The sequence below is a fragment of the Lepidochelys olivacea genome (assembly GCF_965140295.1).
Source record: "Lepidochelys olivacea isolate rLepOli2 genome assembly, chromosome: 6".
Lineage (NCBI taxonomy): Eukaryota > Metazoa > Chordata > Testudines > Cheloniidae > Lepidochelys > Lepidochelys olivacea.
Genome location: NC_140416.1, coordinates 29958460 through 29980167, shown reverse-complemented (window position 1 = coordinate 29980167; position 21708 = coordinate 29958460). Strand labels below are relative to the sequence as shown.

Below are 21708 nucleotides of genomic sequence, written 5' to 3'. Positions count from 1 at the left end.
AAGCAGGGGTGGCCAACCTGAGCCTGAGAAGGAGCCAGAATTTACCAATGTACATTGCCAAAGAGCCACAGTAATTCATCAGCAGCCCCCCATCGGTTCCCCCCCTGCTCCCAACACCTCTCACCCACCGGCAGCCCCACCAATCAGCTTCTTCCTCTCCCTCTCCCTCCCCCTTCTCCCGATCAGCTGTTTCGTGGCATGCAGGAGGCTCGGCGGGAGGGGAGTGAGGGCATGGCAAACTCAGGGGAGGGGGCGGGAAGGGGTGGAGTGGGGGCTGGGTCTGTGGCAGAGACGGGGTTGAGCCGTGAGCCGCCCCCGGCACATTGGAAAGTTGACGCCTGTAGCTCCAGCCCCAGAGTCGGTGCCTAGACAAGGAGCCGCAGATTAACGTCTGAAGAGCCGCAGGTGGCTCCAGAGCTCACTGCTGTAGCTCACGAAAGCTCATGCTCAAATAAATTGGTTAGTCTCTAAGGTGCCACAAGTCCTCCTTTTCTTTTTTCTAAATACCGTGTTTCCCAAAGCTTTCCATTAGGGATCAGTTGTCCTTTCAATTCAGAGACATTAAGTTTTGCTGTCTTGTGCTGCAGGGGAGAATGGGTGTGTACACTCTGCTGTAACCTGTCAAAGCCCGAGGTGGAGTACGACTGCGAAAACACACGCTACCGCCGTTGTAACAAAGGGGAGAGAGCACTGCATGGCCTTGATGACCTTGACCAGAAGGTGGGTACAAATATATACCAATAAATATAGACACAGAATTCCCCATTGTCAGTCTCCTCAGCTGTTAAATCCCCCTTGAAATATAACTCTATTCTGAAAGCCTGCGCAGTAAACTCCAGTCTACTCAGCACCTTGCAGCATGAACCAAGAGTCACAAATGCAAGACGGAGCTTGTGCATCTCATTGATATCTGGGCTTAGATCTTTTGGAGTTGAACAGTGAAGTTTCTGTAGGGAAAAGGAATGGACTACAAAGATTTCCCTTGGTTGGTTACTGAACAAAGCTGAAATGTAATGGCTCACTGACCGTTCTGGAGCAAAATTCCTGGCATCAACTGAGAAAACAAAAGAATGATGATAGAAATGTTTCTCGAGTTACCATGAACTGTATGCTTTTTTCATATTGTACTACTAACCATCTTTCACCAGTTATGTATGCATTTATATCAATATGGAACATTTGGCCAACTACTGCCAGAGATTTGTGCTGATTGCCTCCTGTTAATTGGTCCTTGGTGGCGAGCTTTCTAAAGAAAAGATTTCTTTTAATTGTGGCTGTGTTTGGATGCATTGAGAAGATTTATAAAAGGGATTAGACAGAATAGGAAGCAGCAAAGAGTTTATCTTTTGCAAAATTCTAAGTAGTATCAAATTATTTGATGTGTTTGTTAGATTCTGTATGCTTAAAGAAATAGGGTCAATAAATTAATGTCAACTAGCAGACACCCAGAGCCAAATTTTCAAAGGGCCTTTGAAAATATACGTGTGAGATGAGTAAGTGTACCCATTTGTGCACACAAAACAATTGTGTGTGTGTAAGCACTAGTCTTCATTCACAGATGTAGCCCTTTGTGCACTTGCAAAAAGAAAAGCTAAAAAGGAGGCCACATTTTCATGTTCTGTACATATACCTTCATGTAGATCACAGCAGGTGCCTCTGACAGTGAAATGTTCTCAGCTAAATCGTTTTTACTGTTGTTGCTGTTCTTTTAATCAGCGACTTAAAGAAGTGTGAGTGGAAGGAGTGAGTGCACAAGGGGGGATGGGGGGTGATTTCCCAAGAGTCTGTCTAATAATGCAATAAAACATTTATTTAGAAAGAAACATCCAAAATAATATGGATCTTAAAAGAAACAGAAGAAAACTAGTGTTATCATCATCATGGTGTGTGGTATTAAAGTACTTGGTTATGAAATGAGGCTGATTATACACAGGGTTAGGAAGCATACCCTTCAGTATTCAGAAGTGCATGCATAGGTGCTGACTCCGTGGGTGCTCTGCCCCCCCCCCACCCCAGCTCACCTACACCTCTTCCCCTGAGTGCGCCTTCCACACTTCTGCTCCCAGCACTTGCCACCACGAAACAACTGTTTCACGGCATAACAAGCTGTGGGAGGGAGGGGAGAGGAGCAGGAACGTGGTGTGCTCAGGGGAGGAGGCGGGGAAGAGGTGGGCGGGGATTTGGGTCAGCAGTCCAATGGGGGCAGAGTTGGGGCAGGGACTTTGGGGCAGGGGTGGAGTCAGGGCAGGGCCAGGGGGCGCGAGCACCCACTGGCACCAGGAGAAGTTGGCGCCTATGAGTGCATGGCTCAGCAGCAACTCCCAGTAGTCTCAGCATTGATTCTAACTTTGGATTTTACAGAAATGTGAAAAGTTGGTGCTTGCCCTGTTCTGCAGTAGCCTGAGCCTTCCGTTCCATGAGCCTGTCAGTCCACTGGTAAGTGCTACCTACTCCGGGAACTAGGAGAAAATCCAAAGAATAATCAACCTCTTCTTGTCTTCTCAAAGGATCATCACTGACATTCCAACCAAACAGTGGCGTCACCTACTGTTAGGTGTTCCCTCTTGTGCAGTGCCACTAAGGTACCAGAACAGAAACCAGAACACTGATGACCTATACAACATGCCAGCAAATTTTCTAATAGCACTTTTGGGTGTTCAGTGTAAGATGCTTACAAAATGCCAGGTTGGTGGGAGGTGTCACATTAAGTTAGGACTATTGATTTACTGGCAGTGGCAGATTAGCCACTGGGCCAATGGGGCCTGTACCCAGGGGCCCCGGAAAAATGGGTGCCATGGTGCTCCGTTTTGCTCCATCCGCCTACCGGGAACTCTTGCCTGTGAGGGAGGACGGTGCGCGGGGGCTTGCCCTGCTCCGCCTGGCAGAAAGCGGGGGTCCCCACCTGCTCTGGCTCAGGGCCCCCACAAGCTCTAATCCACTTACTGGATATGTAGAAAATGCAAGATAGCCCAGTGGTGCAGTGGAAGTATATCATCCTGCCATACGAGTAGGTTTGGAAGGATTAAATTTTTACCAGTAAATGTTGGTAAACATCAATTTCACCTTACAAACACAAACCAACAATAAATATTTCCATCTATAATAACAACAATTTACAGGTAGGCAAAGTAAGAAAAATGCAGCTTGAGAATATATTAGAGTTTGAATTAAGGGTATTTGCTTTGTATATTTTGACATGTGATGTTGACAGTTTGTGTTTTAACGATTATAAAGCTTTAACTTTTTGAATCTCTGTCTATTGTCATTAAATTATTGTCTCTGACCCCCCCACCCTTAATTTCCCAAAACGGTGAAAATTTGAATAGATTGAAATAGAAAAAAATGCTTAAAACCCATAATTTTACACAACTGTAAAAATTTAAATTGATAAAAATAAATGCTTAAAAATAAACACTGATAATCTGTCAAAATTATAAAAATATAAAAATAGAATTCTGTCAACATACCTAAGAGTGACCTGGAGTAAGAGTAACTGGATGCATGATAGAGTTGATGCCATTCTCTGGTGTCTGTCTCTTAAGACAGTCATTGCTCGTTGATCCATGCACCATACTGTCTCTCCAGTATTTACTGGGTATGTTTGAGGAGAACACAGCAGTAAATATCATGATACTGGACCCCAGCATGAAGCAGTTTGGAGGAGAAAATTAGAGAAAAGCAGGATGAATGACCCATATAGTAATATAATAGAAGGGAAAAATTGCAACTCAAAGCAAATCACCAAGCACTTGTGGAACTCATTACCAGCAAGGAAGGTGCTTCTTGGGAAGATTAAATGAGAGGGGAAGAGAGATATCTGGCACCCACCAAAGAAGCTGAGGTTGGCATCAGAAAAATTCTGTGGTGACACACTTTATAGCCACTACAGGCTGAGCCCTGACAATGGTGCTTTGGCTTAAAGGCAGTATAAGAATGCCAGTCCATTATGGTTTAACCCGCAGTTTGTGCCCCCTAAAAGGCCCTGATTAGTTTTAGATACATTTGTTAAGAACATAAGAATGGCCATGCTGTGTCAGACCATCTATCCCAGTATCCTGTATTCAGCAGTAGCCAGTGCCAGACGCTTTTCTAAACTGCAAGGTGACGTCGTCTCAGAACATTATTAAGGCTGATTTGGGGGAGATGCTGGTTTTTTGTCAGTATTCTACATGTTACTGTATCCATAAGGGTTAAATGACAACAGGAGTATCATGCTATAATGGGGTGGAACTCCAGAGACTGGAAATAACAGAAGAACAGTTACCACAGTGCAGTGGTTTGAAGATCAGGCTTGCTAGCAGATATGTGTTTAATCCAGCCTCATATTTGTTAACTAAGGAATGAGGAAGATTATCTTTACGTGTAGGAGTCAGATTTTTCCTCAGATTTCCTCTGTAACCATGGGTGAATCACTCCTGTTATTCTGTAACTCACTTTCCTTATTTGTGGAATGGAAATAATAATACTTATTTGTCTCACAGGGATGTTTGAGATCTTCAGATGGAAGGCAATATAGCCAGAGTAGTATTATTAATTAACTGGGTTCCCACTTTGAGAAAGGTTATGCCCAGCAATCTCCCTGCATTTTCTTTTTATCACAGGCTCGTCATTATTACCAGATCATCAAAAAGCCCATGGACCTGTCAATCATGCGGAAAAAACTCCAAAAGAAGGACAAATCACACTATTCTGCACCAGAGGAGCTGGTAGCCGATGTGCGTCTCATGTTCTGGAACTGTGCAAAGTTCAATTATGTAAGTATCTACTATGCAGAAACCAGCACACACCACCATCAATCTGTGAAACAGAAATCTTGGGTCTTATCCACCACTTTATTACACTGGTGTAATTATTGATTCCATTGGAGTTACACTGGCATAAAACTGGTCTAATCGAGTGGATGATGAGACTCCTTAATGCTGAGAAGCTCTATAGATTTGTTAATGCCCGAAATATGTGTTTGGAGACTGTTCTTTTAGTTTTTATATCCCTGTAGCTCCAATGTGTCAGCCAGCTAATGGACTGCCTGAGATGTGAGCTGCTGGAGTGCTACTGGATTTACTATAAGGGTCCAAACGTCCAGCAAAGTAACTGGGAGAATTAAGGTGTGCGGGAGGAGAGCTAACAGATTCCAAAGCACTGGAGGATGCTGCTCTCAGTTACTGTAGCCCATAGCAGATCCGTTTTCTAATAGGTGCAGAAAATGCTTCTCTTAATAGCAGTACCTGGATTAAACATATGGTGTAAGTGCAGAGGGATTTGGCAGACTATGGGAGGAGCAGAGGAGGCTAGCGAAGATGTAGGAGACAAGTTCCAAATACAGGACGCTCCTGTTTCAGGCAGGAGGCTAGGCAGACCTGCTATTTTAGCCTTGGCGAGTTATGGGCATACAATGATACTGGATTATTATTTCTTCCCTTACAGCCAGATTCAGAGGTTGCAGAGGCTGGACGATGCCTGGAAGTGTTCTTTGAGGGCAAGCTGAAGGACATTTATTCAGACAAGCATTTTCCTTTGATGCAACAAGAAGACTCTGATTCTGAAGAAGTGGAAAGGGAGAATAGCCAAATGGCCCCCAAAGGGTTCCCATGGCCATCATATGGACAGGAGTGCATTCAGCCTAAAAGGAGGCGACGCCATGCTGTAAGAATGCAAAAGCAAAGGCATTTGGTAGTTAAGGGGCTACACTGCTAATTCTGTTTACAAGTGTTGATGTGAAGTTTTGAAAATGCTTTGTGGGAATCAACTGTCAAGCTTCTATCCCATAAATGCAATCAGTTCTACAAATGTGTATAGCAAGATGCTCTCAGTGGAATAAAGTGTCAGTGGTATAAATGTGTGTGACTGAATGAATGAAATCTCTCAATCTACCTGGTTATCTTCCTAGTAGAAAATGGTGTAAAGACTTTTTTAGAAGATTAAGCCCTCTAGCTATTCACTGTTTGTTTCCTTTGTATGCAGGAAAGTGAAAAAACTAAAAGAATGATGTTTCAGCCAGCTAACAGCCTGCCTCAGGTGTGACCTCCCAGCGTTCTACTGGATTTGCTATGAGGAACCAAACACCTAGCAAAATAACTGACAGAGTTAAGGTGTGTGGGAGGAAAACAAAGAAAACATTTGGATTGTTAACTTAAAACATTTATCATCTGCTGACCACCAGCCTTACTCAAAGACTTGGGGGATGATTAAGAGATTTGGGCATTTTTAATCTACCCAGTACTCTGCCTATCTAATTGCTTGTATGTTTGCAGCATTTACCCTGAAGTACTAATGTTATGGTGACATATAATGATGATTAATAATAAAAGTAGGATGTTAATAATCTATAATACTTCTGTACAATCTCATAATCTATTTAATACAATCCTTCATTTTATAGAGCACAGCTAACCATGTACTCTTGCATCTGCAATGCAAATGTTGACCATGATGTATGTTAAATATGGAGGCTAGTCACCAAAGACCAAATCCTGCAGTCTTATTCAGCAATTTCTCTGGGAACTCTGACTGAGTTAGGCCTGCAGGATGTAATTATCTGGTTAGTAGTTTCTTTTGAAGCAGCACATTCTCATGAAATCAGAAAACAGCATGTGCTAATATCCAGGGCTGTGTGAGAACTATTTCTGAGTGCACAATGGATGCTCAATTTGCAAAGAGTCACTGCACTTGTATCTAAGTCAATGCTTTGTATTGCATCGGGGATCCCTTGAGTATCAAAGGCAGTAAAACCAAATCCTGTTGTGTCCTTTGAAATGTGCAGTGGAGTTTGCCATATTTGTCATATTAATGACAAAGCAATTATATGGTTATAGAAGTGCCTATAAAATAAAGTGGTATCTCGTTGATTTTCTGTTTGGTTACTTCTGGTTAACAACAATGCCTTAAAATGGTATTAGCCATTGTACACACAGAGCTCACAGGAGAAATGAAATTATCACTAATTCTTCATTTTCTCAGATTGCCCAAACCGTTGGCAGAACAATTCCTAGGGACAGATTGTAGCCTTGCAATTTCCCTGAGCAAGGTGCAGCATGTAATTGTGCTGGGTCAGTTCTGAATGGTGACCCGGAGTCCAAAGGTCACAGGTTGCCTCCCTAGAGGAGAACTAAGCTGAACCAGACCTTATGCTGGCCAGCACATTGGGTGTGGGGGTGTGTCTTCCTCCTCCTTGCACTCCAGCCCAGCTGTGGAAGTTAGGGCCATTATCTAGCCCCAGGAGAGGAGAGCTGTTTCAAATCCCATACCCAGTTGATTTCATTGAGCTATAATCTGTTTCCTAAAAATAAAGAAGAAATTTTCAGCACAGTTTATACTGGCTGTTGTCTGGTCACCATGTATGTGATTTTAGAGAACACTCTAAACGAAGACTTTGTGTATGGAATAACAAGACTCCAAGGCTATATTTTGTTGTCTGTGTTACTTATTGTTTGCCATTAACTCAGTAGTGAGATGGTGTCTTCTCTGCTTTGACATAATAAAATATGCACTGTAAAAGACTGCATGTTACAAGCTGAATGAAAGGGAGAGAGATGAATCAAGGGACTGGTCTGATCTACAGCATCATATGTCTGTAAGCATGTCCTGTTTGTACTAGCTGAAACAGCTGAAGGAAGATTCATGTGCCTGTCCTTTTCATCAAATTCATCCTCTTAGAGCTAGCTAGAACTTCCATGGCACAGGGCACTGGCTTGCAGGTTTATGAGTGACTGCGTTGACCAGACTTACCTGTGCTGTCTCCAGTATCTTCCCAGCTGGTAATTAAACCTCCCACCAAAAGGCCTATCCCTCCATCATTACTGTTTCAGTGGGTGATACTATTGTATAATGTTCATAGAGGGTCATAGAAATGGAAGAGACTGACATATAGGCTTATCAAGTCCATTGTCTTGCCAGGGCAGAGTAGCTTAGAATTGACTTAAGTTTCTTAGTTCCTGTAAACATATAGTTGTGTGATTTAATATTTGTTTAGTTTTCTAAAATTTGACTTTTAATCAGTTAAAGTCCAGGTACATTGTTACTTTTTTAAATTAGGCCCAGGTCTGTTGTGGATGTTACTGTAAATCCCAGGAGTGGAACGCTGGCAGGATATAGCTCTGAGATCCAAGCACTTTTCTAATGAGTTTTAGTTCACTGGGTGTAAGTTCAAGTGCTTTGGTCCTAGTGCTTTCACTTGGATAACAGACACAACAACTGTTTAAACAATGGGTATTGGACATAATGTCATGGAGGCTGGCAGCCCAAAAGCTGAACGTAACAGCATGACAATGTACATTTTAGATCTCATGTGACTTGGAAACATCTTTAAGCCTTGATCCAGGGGTCACCACCACCATAGTGCATAATGTGTGGTGAGACCAGCATCTTCTATCACAGCAGCTTCCTTCAAATTGTTGCCTCTACAGTCTACCCTTTTGAGCCTGGGTAAAGAGGGGCACCACATCTCTAAAGCCTATGTCTACTCTAGAAATTCTTCAGGCAAAGTAAAAAAAAAAATAAAATAAAATAAAACAGTGGCACCAAGAATGGAGGATATGAAAGCAAGAAGCTCTTTTTTTTGCCATCAGAACAGCCATATCTATTTAACTCAAACACAAATGTTGGGTGATGTTGTTCAAAGGGTCCTTTTTCTTCTGACTGTCTCACAGCCAATCCCACAGTCTAGAAGATCTGAAGGGGAAAAACCCCTCCAAGTATTAACTGCATGCTATTGAAAATAAGTATGACCCAAATTGTGTCCTGGAAACATCCAAGAAATCCCAGTGGGCTCATACTAATGTAACTGGGGTCAGAATTTCTCCTTTTGCCTTCAGCACTAGGTTACATATGGAGTGGAAAAATCCTCCTCATGCTTAAGCAATTTAAAAACAGGTTAATTACATTTAAGTAATAGGTCTGCTGAAGAAGAGATATCATCTACTGTTTGAACTTCCCTTAACTTATAGTTTCAAAGAGACACTCTCAATATGATTAGAACAGCATGAATGACAATAAAGTTAATAAAAGCAGGTATTTAAGATTGATTGCATGTTTATGAAGGTAATGTGCTTTGCTAAACAATAAAACTTGTGAAGTGTATTTGTGTGCATGTCTTAATCTGAGATTGTTGCTCCAGCTCTCTTCAATTACAGAGTGATTGTCTAACACCATTTTAAAAAGCATCAACCAACTTGTTGAAAACTCAACTGTTGTGGCACAGAGCAGAATGGATAAGAAAACATATGGTATGTTAACATGTAAAGTAAGTTTCCTAAGAGTGCTGGAATCTAGAACAATTCATAAGTTTGCCTTTTGTTTTCAAAATTAGTTCAGAATAATGCAGGTCTATATACTGTACAGACCCAAGTACACTGAGGTTCAGCAAATAATACTGGCAGAAGTTTACATTTATGTGGACATTATAATAGTAAGGAACATTCCTTTACGCTTACTGTAATAACATAAAAATCATTCCTTTGGTCTCTTTGACCAGGGACAGGAGGATCTTAAAAGGTATTTTAAATTCTAGAACACTATAGAAATATAAGAAGGATGCTAGGCTAGATTTGCATTTAGAAAAAAAATTGCAAGCAAAATTATTTTGATTCTAAAAAAAAAATTAAACAAGTGTTTTTTTTCTAACATGCCCGACCCTTCCCATTTTGTGTTACAGTGGGTTAAAAAAAATAATCAAACCTTTGAATGCTAGTTCCCTGGGTTTGAAGGCTCAAGGCTTAGTTCCTTCTAGGTTGTTCTTTGCTCAGTTTTCTAAAAAAAATTTCTGTTCTTTCAGCAGTCCACATTGCTGCCCTAGGTCTCTCTCTTCCGTCTCCTAAGCCTCCTTTCTGATCCTTTTCCTGCTGCTAATGGAGTTTGGTAGGTTCCTCATTTCAACACTCACCTATCTAACGTTGAAAGTCGGGTGCTGCTTACGAGGACAGAGTTACTTTCCTGCCATGTTGGATACCTAAGTTCACCTTAGCAGAGCTGCACATTTTAATGGAGCTGTGTTTGCTTTAGAAAACCTAACTTCTTTCTGTACAGAATTTGTGCAGGAACTTACTAGAACAATTTCTCTCTTTACCTGCTTTTAGGGCCTGATCTTACTACCACTGAAGTCAATGGGAGCAGGAGTAGGCCCTTAATCTCCTCTGAATTCAGTACCACACCTTATTTCCACCATAACATATGGTGTGATATCAGCATTTGGGCCATTTCATTTTCTGTAATAGACTTACCAGTCTTTCTTGATATAGCCCAGAATGTGGAATAGCCAAGGAAGTCCTAGGGTTATTATTGATTCTGTATGGGAATTCTTTTAGGTCATTCTAAAAAATAGGAGCATAGTAATCATTGCAGCCATAGAACACTGCTTTTTGTGTAATGCTATTATCCAGGATTTTTCATTGTTTTATTTTCATGTAGAAGGTATTGTGAAGTCTGAGGCTACACTGAAAGAACAGAACAGTTGGGTTGAAAGTTAAGATGTAGCAAATCCCATAGCAGTCAACTGATTGAAAAATTTCCTTTGGTTGTTTATAGAGTACACTGTACTTACAATGGTGGTAGTGATCCTTCTATAGCTAAATGTACCTTTGCTGCTAACTGCTGTCATTAGTGCTTCTGTTCAGCACCACCGAAATGGCCCTGAATTTATACCAGGGAAGCTCTTTAAATGTACTTAATAGCACAGAGGTAACTCTCTGTATTCTGACGGGCATCAGACATTTCTGACTGAGAGGCTCATAAGGCCAAGCTAAACAATTCTGTCCTGAACTTGAATGGCAAATGGAAAACCCTATCTAAGGAAAATAATATAGGTATAATATACCCATGAGGCACTGTGGAAATGCTCTCTAAATCACAGAAATTAGAGATGGGAAAAGACCTATTAAGTCATCTACTTTAGTCCATTCTCCTGGAATATAAATAAAGCACCAATCTGTATCTTAAACAAAATAAAAATGTATTCAGAGTAACGATAGTCCTCACCTCCCGTTCCGACTCAAAGCAGCCCTATGCTGCATAATGTAGCTATGTGTAAAAATCTCAAGCATTTTCAATGTACTCTATTCATAGACTGGTGTGTCTCAGGCTGTGAGAAGTCACATTTAAAAAAATATTGCCACAATACTCTGCAGTTCATATGTTGCTTTTTCCAAGGATCTCAAAGTGTTTTACTTTGAGATGAATAATAAACTTGAAGAAATGAAGCCCCTGCATGTATTTGTGAAATAGCTGAGTAGTAGTATCCCCATTTTATACATGGGAAAACGAAATCCTGGAGAAGTTATAGAGCAAATAAGTGGCAGGCTAGGAATAGAATCAAGAAGTACTGATTCCCAGCCCTCTGCTCTAGCCAACAGACTACATTTTAGCAGTATCACAATATGCTATGTGCAGCATTTCCATTTGGTACCAAAGCTGTCGTGCACTACAGAGTAGGCAGGTGTGCTCAACCTCGAAGGGAGGAAGAGTATTTCGCATTGCTCTGCAAAGAGCTCTTTGGCTGACTCCAGGACAGCAGTGATGGGTTCTCGGGTCGTCACTCACACTGAACACTGCTCAGCCATAAGGAAGGTTGGATTGGAGGGCACTGGGCAACGCTCACGGCTGGTCAAAGATTACAAGCGCCTTTTTCTGCTTTACAGCCAGCATGCAGCTACATTGGCCTGGACAGTAAGGACTTTAGATAATGATGTAATGGCAAACGCAGGTGGTGATAATTACATACCAGATCCCCCAGAGGCGCAAGCCTCAGAAAGTCTTCCTGACAGTAATATTCCACACCGTTCAAGTATAATTAAAGTAATCTGCTATCTGTATATGGCTTTATAAATACCACAGACACCTCCAAAGTGCTGAGGCTACTCTTTGGCACTAGCCTTTCAGGTGTAAAGAATGTGTTGGTAATTTTTTTGATCTGTTTATTGATCTTTTTGGCTTTAGCTCTTGCATCATGCACGCTGTATAGTATTCTCCTACCGCTCGCATTGTTATATTGCATCATGTCAACTTGAGACCCCCTGTAATAGAAGCCCTATTACAGTGCCATAGACCAGGAACCAGAGTGGGCTCACACAGCGTGGCTGCCAGCCTGTTGCTGCATCATGCTGGAGACGCAGAGATCTGCTTGGTGCCATTCAGCCCCTGAGTGGGTAAAATTGCTTGACAGCTAACAAAGCAGAGGCACAGTGTCTTGAAGGAAAATTAGCTTCTTTCTTTTCACTGTCCTTTAAGTAGGAAAGACTCTGACCACCTGAGTATTCAAAAAGTGGGTTAAAGAATTGTATCCGATAATGCTGATAGCCTGCTTAATCTCCACAGAGTCAATCCCATCTTCTTTCGCTGGCCAAGGAGGAGAGAAAGTTATTGGATATATGCCAGGGATAGATTTGGCCCAAGACCCTGAACCTGCAATGGGTTCCATCTGAGCACATTTTTAAGCCTTCATGGAGTCCTAATTAGGTTTATGGAACTCTGCACAGACTTAAGGATTCCTCTGTGTGACTGACTCTCTTTGCAGCAGGCCTGGTGGCCTGAATCCACACAGTCACACCCCTAGAGCCCGACCAGGAGTATTCTATCTGCTACCCAAGATGGATAAACCTGGAAATCCTGGACGCCCCATCATCTCAGGCATTGGCACCCTGACAGCAGGACTGTCTGGCTATGTAGACTCCCTCCTCAGGCTCTACGCTACCAGCACTCTTAGCTATCTTCAAGACACCACTGACTTCCTGAGGAAACTACAATCCATCGGTGATCTTCCTGAAAACACCATTCTAGCCACTATGGAGGTAGAAGCCCTCTACACCAACATTCCACCCAAAGATGCCATCAGGAACAGTATCCCTGATAATGTCACAGCAAACCTGGTGGCTGAACTTTGTGACTTTGTCCTCACCCATAACTATTTCACATTTGGGGACAATGTATACCTTCAAATCAGCAGCACTGCTATGGGTACCCGCATGGCCCCACAGTATGCCAACATTTTTATACCAACAGCGCTTCCTCAGCTCTCGTCCCCTGATGCCCCTACTCTACTTGCGCTACATTGATGACAACTTCATCATCTGGACCCATGGAAAAGAAGCCCTTGAGGAATTCCACCATGATTTCAACAATTTCCATCCCACCATCAACCTCAGTCTGGACCAGTCCACACAAGAGATGCACTTCCTAGACACTACGGTGCTAATAAGCGATGGTCACATAAAGACCACCCTATACCGGAAACCTACTGACCGCTATACTTACCTACATGCCTCCAGCTTTCATCCAGACCACACCACACGATCCATTGTCTACAGCCAAGCTCTATGATACAACCACATTTGCTCCAACCCCTCAGACAGAGGCAAACACCTACAAGATCTCTATCAAGCGTTCTTACAACTACAATACCCACCTGCTGAAGTGAAGAAACAGATGGACAGAGCCAGAAGAGTACCCAGAAGTTACCTACTACAGGACAGGCCCAACAAAGAACATAACAGAACGCCACTAGCCAGCACCTTCAGCCCCCAGCTAAAACCTCTCCAGCGCATCATCAAGGATCTACAACCTATCCTGAAGGATGACCCATCACTCTCACAATCTTGGGAGACAGGCCAGTCCTTGCTTACAGACAGCCCCCCAACCTGAAGCAAATACTCACCAGCAACCACACACCAGAACCACTAACCCAGGAACCTATCCTTGCAACAAAGCCCGTTGCCAACTGTGTCCACATATCTATTCAGGGGACACCATCATGGGGCCTAATCACATCAGCCACGCTATCAGAGGCTCATTCACCTGCACATCTCCCAATGTGATATAGGCCGTCATGTGCCAGCAATGCCCTCTGCCATATACAGTGGCCAAACCGGACAGTCTCTACGTAAAAGAATAAATGGACACAAATCAGACATCAAGAATTATAACATTAAAAAACCAGTCGGAGAACACTTCAATCTCTCTAGTCACTCGATTACAGACCTAAAAGTGGCAATTCTTCAACAAAAAAACAGACTCCAACGAGAGACTGCTGAATAGGAATTAATGTGCAAACTGGACACCATTACATTCAACTTGAATAAAGACTGGGGGTGGATGTGTCATTACACAAAGTAAAACTATTTCCCCATGTTTATTTTTCCCCCCTACTGTTCCTCACACATTCTTGTCAACTGCTAGAAATGGCCCACCCTGATTATCACTACAAAAGATTTTTTTCCATCTCCTCCAGCTGGTAATAGCTCTTACCATACACACTGTAATGAGAGTGATCAGGTAACACCCATTGTTTCATGTTCTCTGTGTATATAAAATCTCCCCACTGTATTTTCCATGGCATGCATCCAATGAAGTGAGCTGTAGCTCACGAAAGCTTATGCTCAAATAAATTTGTTAGTCTCTAAGGTGCCACAAGTACTACTTTTCTTTTTGTGGATACAGACTAACACGGCTGCTACTCTGAAACAAGAGAAGTTGGGAGTCTCCTCTCGGGCATTAAGGTACAATTCTATCTCCGGGAGGCTTCGAATGATCAGATCTCTGAACTGGTAGTTTTCCATGAGCCAGTGAAGATCCAGTGAAGGGAAATGAAGCTGACTAGAGGAATGACTGTCTTTACATATGATGGCAAATTGTAAAAACTAGGATTAGTTAACCTGTAAAGGAAAAGAGTTAGAGGGGACTTGATTGAGGTCTTCAAAGTGTGGTTATATGCTTGAAAATGACTCCAAAAATAGCATAATGATGTTCCTTGATTATCGTGTCTCACTGTTTCCAGATAAAATGTGCTTCCTTTGCAAAACAAATATGTCTCTCCGCCCGCCCCCTGCCAGGCCTACAAACCCACATTGCACTCTGACAGTCAAAGTTGGATCTGTCCTCTTCATACATCACCAATAATAGATGATGATCTCCAGGTTAAATTATTCCCCAACATCACGTGTCCAAACCCACATATGGCTTATGGTTTTTTAACAGGTGTCACTGAGGGCATGATTTATCCTGCAGATCCTCCATTAATGGTGGTGATGCACAAGAAGGAAAAATCCCAGTGTGACTGTCAGACCTCAGGATGAGTTTGTAGGATTGAAAAAACTAAACATATTTTTACTTGCAAAGTGACACAATGAATCTGGATTCAGTGAGATTCAATAAACCTGGAATGTCAAGATGCTATTATTTTACAGTCAAATTTCCAGGGCAAAACTACACTTGACGATTATGAAGGGCATAGTGAAAACAGATTGGTCCCTCCTTTACACTGTTGCACAGTATGAGGATAAGGGGGAAATGTATGTACAATAGCAGGTACATGTGGAACATAGGAAAAGGGAATTCTGCTTTATGTGAGAGACAATCAGCCTGTTAAAAGCTCTGAAGTTGCAATTCATGGGATTGGCTACTTTACCAGGAATTTTACGAGCAGCAGATAATTTTGATACCATTTGCAGCTCTTCCTATTCATTTAAGATAAATGCAATCAAATCTGTTACTTCAGGGTGTAAGATGATCGCTCCAGAGGTCACTTTTTTGCTCTAGTTAATTATATATCTGACCAGGTGTTTTTCAATTTTCTCTGAAGATCAGGTATTGGTCACTGGCATGGCAATGGCATGGATTGGACAGACCAATGGTCTGATGTGATTTTGCAGATCCTGTATTCAGCCAGTATCATCCTGGGAGTGGATCGATACCAGAGAGGCTTTTTATTCAGATTGTCTCCTTATTGCTCTTTCATCCAGGATATCTGGGAAACACTACTACTTATACTTATCCATGTGCTCGACAGACAGCAGGTCTATAGAGGAAGTGCTGTACACATTTGGCTTCCAGCCTGCTGCTGCTGGGGACAATGATGGTAGCAAGGATTGCTGGTAATTCTAAAGTAAAGCAGTTGGTCTCTGCTGGTCTGCAGCATGATTTTTGTTGTACGCAGAACGGAAAGAGCCCTTCTAGATTGTGTTCAGAAGGTTCCTATGCCTCACAGGCTGGATTCTCCCTCTGCAGGATGATATGGGAATTGTTTCTTCAGGTTTTAATAAGATTTCTTTCATATGAAGTAGTTCTAATTTTATCTTTTTCATTAGTTTAAAATCTGTGATAACCTTCACTGAGAATAATAGGTATATAATAGCTGATAAAACTGTAATAAGGAACCTTGGCCAAACATAAGACTGTTAGGAGAGACCTCCATAAAGCCAGAACTGAAAACTAAAACAAACTAAGAACCTCATGTATACAATGGGGAATCAAATTATAATTGCAATGAATTGCAGGCCAAATGTACATGCTGCACTTTAGGACATGCCAAAAATTTCAGTGCAGTTAGGTGAAGTCTTACATGATATTACTGGGTGCTAAGATTTTTTTTTTAATGTCCTAAAATTATGCAAGTTTCAATTTTGTTTCCTTTGAAATAGTTTGTAGAAAATAGAGATGATGTACATGCTGCACAATGTGTTTTTCCATACTGGTACTGGCCAGATATTATGCAAAACTAATTTAAATGTAAACATTTCCCCTCTGTCACCTTTTCTTGAGGAAAATAAGATAACATTTGACTCCAGTCTGATTCTCCTGTACCAAGTCTAAATATAGCCGAGTTCCTCAAAAACCTGTCTCACCCATATACACTTATCTTTGTATTCCCTAAGATTCAAATTTTTGGATAAACTTCTGGCCTTATAGCAACAACCTATCCTGTAGATCAAATATACCTACTGTAGCGTTAAAGCCTTTTTTACTGGACATCAAATATAAAAACAGCTTTGCAAATAAAACGTAGAAGAGGATGTTTGTTTACTGTGATTGTTAAATGAGTCTTGGCATTATAATCTGTTGACATGCCATTATTGGACCAGAGTGTTAACTGGAGTAAATCAGCCTAGCTCCATAGACTTCAATGGAGAATCTCGCTCCATACTGTTTGAAGGAACAGATGGGGAGCCCCTGTCTGTGATATAGCCAGCATTCTTATCCAAAAGCATGATTAGTTTGTAGACACATGAGAAATGACTTTGGACTAGATGACAAAAAGAAAAATGAGGTGACTGCCTTCTGGATGATTTTGGGATTTTATCATTCTAAAACAGATGTTACATAAGAATGCTCAGCCAAAAACTGGACTATCCTGTATCTTTGTTGTATATAGCAATTACAGAGGTGCAATCTGAAGATTCTCCACTGCTAATCAATTCTATTTTGGTGTGTTATTTTTTATCTATTTGTGGTTTTATATATATCTTCCCCAACTGTGATAGAGTTAGAATACTTCAAATATCTCTTTAAGGGGATATGTAATATAAATATCCTTGAAAGCGACAGAGTCCTGTGGCACCTTATAGACTAACAGATGTATTGGAGCATAAGCTTTCGTGAGTGAATACCCACTTCTTCAGATGCATGTAGTGAAAATTTCCAGAGGCAGGTATAAATATGTAAGCAAGAATCAGGCTAGGGATAACGAGGTTAGTTCAATCAGAGAGGATGAGGCCCTCTTCTAGCAGTTGCGGCGTGAACACCAAGGGAGGAGAAACTGCTTTTGTAGTTGGCTAGCCAGTCACAGTCTTTGTTTAATCCTGAGCGGATGGTGTCAAATTTGCAAATGAACTGAAGCTCAACAGTTTCTCTTTGAAGTCTGGTCCTGCAGCTTTCTTGCAGCAGGATGGCTACCTTTAAATCTGCTATCGTGTGTCCAGGGAAGTTGAAGTGTTCTCCTACAGGTTTTTGTATATTGCCATTCCTAATATCTGATTTGTGTCCATTTATCCTTTTACGTAGGGACTGTCCAGTTTGGCCGATGTACATAGCAGAGGGCACTGCTGGCATGTGATGGTGTATATCACATTGGTGGACGTGCAGGTGAATGAACCGGTGATGGTGTGGCTGATCTGGTTAGGTCAAAAACCTGTAGGAGAACGCTTCAACTTCCCTGGACACACAATAGCAGATTTAAAGGTAGCCATCCTGCTGCAAAAAAACTGCAGGACCAGACTTCAAAGAGAAACTGCTGAGCTTCAGTTCATTTGCAAATTTGACACCACCAGCTCAGGATTAAACAAAGACTGTGACTGGCTAGCCAACTACAAAAGCAGTTTCTCCTCCCTTGGTGTTCACGCCTCAACTGCTAGAAGAAGGCCTCATCCTCTCTGATCGAACTAACCTCGTTATCCCTAGCCTGATTCTTGCTTACATATGTATACCTGCCTCTGGAAATTTCCACTACATGCATCTGAAGAAGTGGGTTTCACCCACGAAAGCTTATGCTCCAATATGTCTGTTAGTCTACAAGGTGGCACAGGACTCTTTGCCGCTTTCAGAGATCCAGACTAACACGGCTACCCATCTGATACATAAATATGCTTACAACTCTGATACAGAAGGGCATATTTGGAGGAGCACGTGTCACGCTGGGATTTGACAGTTCCTAATACTTAGTAAGTTTGATTTTAACTAAAGAACTACCTAAGCACTTGTACGTAGCCTATGAGGTACCTTCTGTAAAATAAATGTCATTCCTTACTAAAAATGAATTGTCAGGCAATATACATTTTCCCATTCCAAAGCACTATAGTATCCTACGCTCTTGCTTTACTTCTGTCCATACTGTTCTTGGAAAGGATGCTTTCCAGTTGTTGGCCATATTGTGCCTCTTTGGTCAGGCTGATGCTTTGTACCTGAACTAGTAGGATAGAACTGGTTTCAGCACAAAAGGTTCAGTGATTCCACTCTAGCCAGGCTTCATTTTGCTCTGAATTGTTCGTTTTGCTCCCACATCTATGCTAGCACTCTTCTCACTACACTCCTGCTAGGTAATTATCCCACAATTCGTTGCACAGCTCCTAGAAGTAGTGGATTCCAGGAGACTGTGAAAAGCCAGCAGGGCACTGTGAGACAGGAGTGGGAGGGCTATTTGAACTGCTTCAGCCAGAACTGTTTAGTTGATGGACCACTTGGATACCAACCAACTGGGGCAGACTGACACAAATCAAGCCAACCTGGCTTGCTGAAAGTAAGTGTAATCCAAATGGTATTTGACACATGTGCCGTATTGCCTACCTCTTCAATTTTCTTGAAAGTCATAAAATATTTGGTGTTTTTTAGAAAACTCCAGCCCCTGGAGTCCTGTGATTACAACAGAATCTTGGTTTTCATTTTTTTAAAAAGTGAGTTTATAACCTTCATGCTTGTGGAGAAAAGATGGAAAATATTAATCTGAAACTTTTATAATCCAGAAGGCAAATAAAAAGAACCCAAAAATTGGGGGGGAAGGGGGGGCTGACTCAGTTTTGAATGTTTGGGGTTGACAATTCGGCCCATGTAATCCATTTGGAGTACTTCTGAGAGTGGATGCACTGTGTTTCCGCATGGTGCTTAGCACAGTAAATTACTGTGTTGCAGACAAGGCCTTAGTAGTTTCAAATTCCTCAGAATTCAACAATCCATTAGAACTCAATAACCCGCCCTAACCACAAACTAAAATGTTTCCTTGCTAACTTTCTCCCCCCTTTCTACTGCACACTCACATCTGCTTCTAGCTCCTGTCTGCAGGCTGCAAGACATTTTTCTTAAGGAGGAAAAAAAAAAACAGGAAAAGAGCATTTATTTCAATCCTTTTCCCTCCCGCACCCTGAATTCCAAGGAATTTGCCAATGAGTAAAGGACAAAAAAAAAAGTTAGATAAAATTTGGACCTCAGCTCCTGGCTCTTTTAAATAACTTGTTTTTGGACACTTTGCATAATATGGTCAATTTCCAGAAGTATCAGTCTTAGCCCCTTGTCCCTCCCTCTGTTCCTACTAGTGTTTGAGGGATAACCCTATGTCTAATAGGGTTTTGATAATTTTTCCTTGTTTTCCTGCATTAGCCTTCTCTGTAATGCCCCCTTCCTGTCTGCAGGCTGCTGTGTGTCATCCATCAGCCCTCTCTGTGGAAACCTAGCAATGGCACTTTCATGCTGCTTCAGTGTTTTTGATCTACATGTCCATCCAGCAATATAGCTCAAAATTGCTTAATTGTACAGATGTTTGTTAGATGATTGCTAGCCCTGATTACAGGGGTCTGTTTTTCCTCTTGCCATGAGCTTGTAATTCACATGAAATCAATGAGAATTCATGTATTTTTCTTGAGAAAAAAACAGAACTCTTAAGTTTTAAGGCTGATTTCTTAATTGCTAGGTGGCTTGAAGTCATTATGGATCCTCAGTGATATTTTGAGCCACATTTGAAATAGGTAATGAAGATTCTAGTTAGCCAAGTGAAAAATATTGCCAATCCACAACCCTCTCTCTCCCATACTAGTTCAAATCTTTCTCACTGCACAGATTGATTACATTGGCTGGTCTCCCAGAATATACCGTATGGAAAGTCCAGCTCTAGCAAGGTTGACCACCATCACAAAGTGGTATGATCACATACTATGGGATCTTCAGATATTGCAATAGCTTTCCCAAAGGGTTTACATTGATTTTTTTTTTTCAAATTCTACCTTCAAATTGCACAACTTTACATGGTTATTCTTCTGTTTTATTTAATTGAATGTTGTCTTTTTACATTCAATTTAGCACTCTACTCCTACATCCTAGCACTGTATACAGTTACTGCAATTTGTAAATGATACCAGTAGATGGAGATGAAGGATCCTGATAATTAAAGAGGTGGTAATTTAATACTGGAGATTTTGCCCCTCTTATTTGCTGCTGAACACTTGCCTTTCTATGCTATAGATTGTATGATTTTTTTTTTGAGTTAACCTGATTATAAGATGGAATGTGTAGGTGGGTAATCTTACAAGATTTGAATATTCAGATTGGTGGTCTCAAAAAGTTTAAATCCGCATTTAAGTTTTTGACGTCTTAGCTAAAGGAAACCTTTTGAGAGACACCTAGGCTCTAGCATTTTATTTGCTCATTACAATGTTCTGAATGAGAATTAGAAAAATGCTTAATGTATTTGTATATAGTTTCCCCCTTTATCCTTATGTGATAAAGCACATTCACCCCTATTTCTTATAATTATTTCCTAAAATGTAGGTAGTGATATGTGGGCAAAAATGCTGCAGGATCTGTGCATACAGGGTACCATACCTATAACAGACAAAAATAGCTGTCTGCAAGCTTCAAGGAGGAAGGACACTGTAAACTAACAGATCACAACCAAAGTGATTATATAACTGGGAAGTTTCTTAACACTGCATCTTTTGAGACTTTATTGTAAAGATTTGCTGGAGATTTTCCTTAAAAATGGATGTACAATAGATTATGTTAAAAGTGGAGCTAAGTAGTACAGTGGGGTTAAAGCATTCTGAAAATTCGTCTCAGAATATATGGGTTCAAATGTTGCATGTCAAATGTGACCCAAGCTCAGTGGCTTCAGCCTTGTCCCTACTAGGCCTTGCAAAACCACTATCTTTTGAAATGATAGAAGACTGTAATACAGTATTGGGGCCACAGGACAGAAGCGACTTTGTCTGTACAAAGTGCAAGCTGGTCTCCATATTGGAAGAGAAGATTGAAGGTCTGGAGCAACAGATAACAACCCTGCGTTGCATATGGGAAACTGAGGATTTTCTGGACAAAACTCAGGATAGGCTTCTAGGGGCACAAAGCTCTACAGATATAGAGCAGGTTGCACAGGGGAGCCAAGAGGCCAGTGAAGAAGCTTGGCAACATGTGACCTCCAGAAGAGGTAAGCGGAATGTCCGGGTTCCAGTAACACAAACACAGGTAACT

General features: G+C 41.5%; 1 protein-coding gene across 2 annotated transcripts in view; it reads left to right on the top strand.

Annotated features, from left to right (window-relative positions):
• Positions 1-9000, top strand: part of TRIM66 (tripartite motif containing 66) — an 84009-nt gene extending 75009 nt beyond the window's left edge. For both annotated transcript variants that reach the window (XM_084631646.1, XM_084631645.1), the window contains 5 exons: positions 588-720; positions 2362-2436; positions 4602-4754; positions 5425-5643; positions 5962-9000. In XM_084631646.1, coding sequence (XP_084487772.1) covers positions 588-720; positions 2362-2436; positions 4602-4754; positions 5425-5643; positions 5962-6021 — 640 coding nt within the window. In that variant the 3' untranslated portion in view covers positions 6022-9000. The remainder of the gene's footprint in view (positions 1-587; positions 721-2361; positions 2437-4601; positions 4755-5424; positions 5644-5961) is intronic.
• The last annotated feature ends 12708 nt before the right edge of the window (positions 9001-21708 follow it).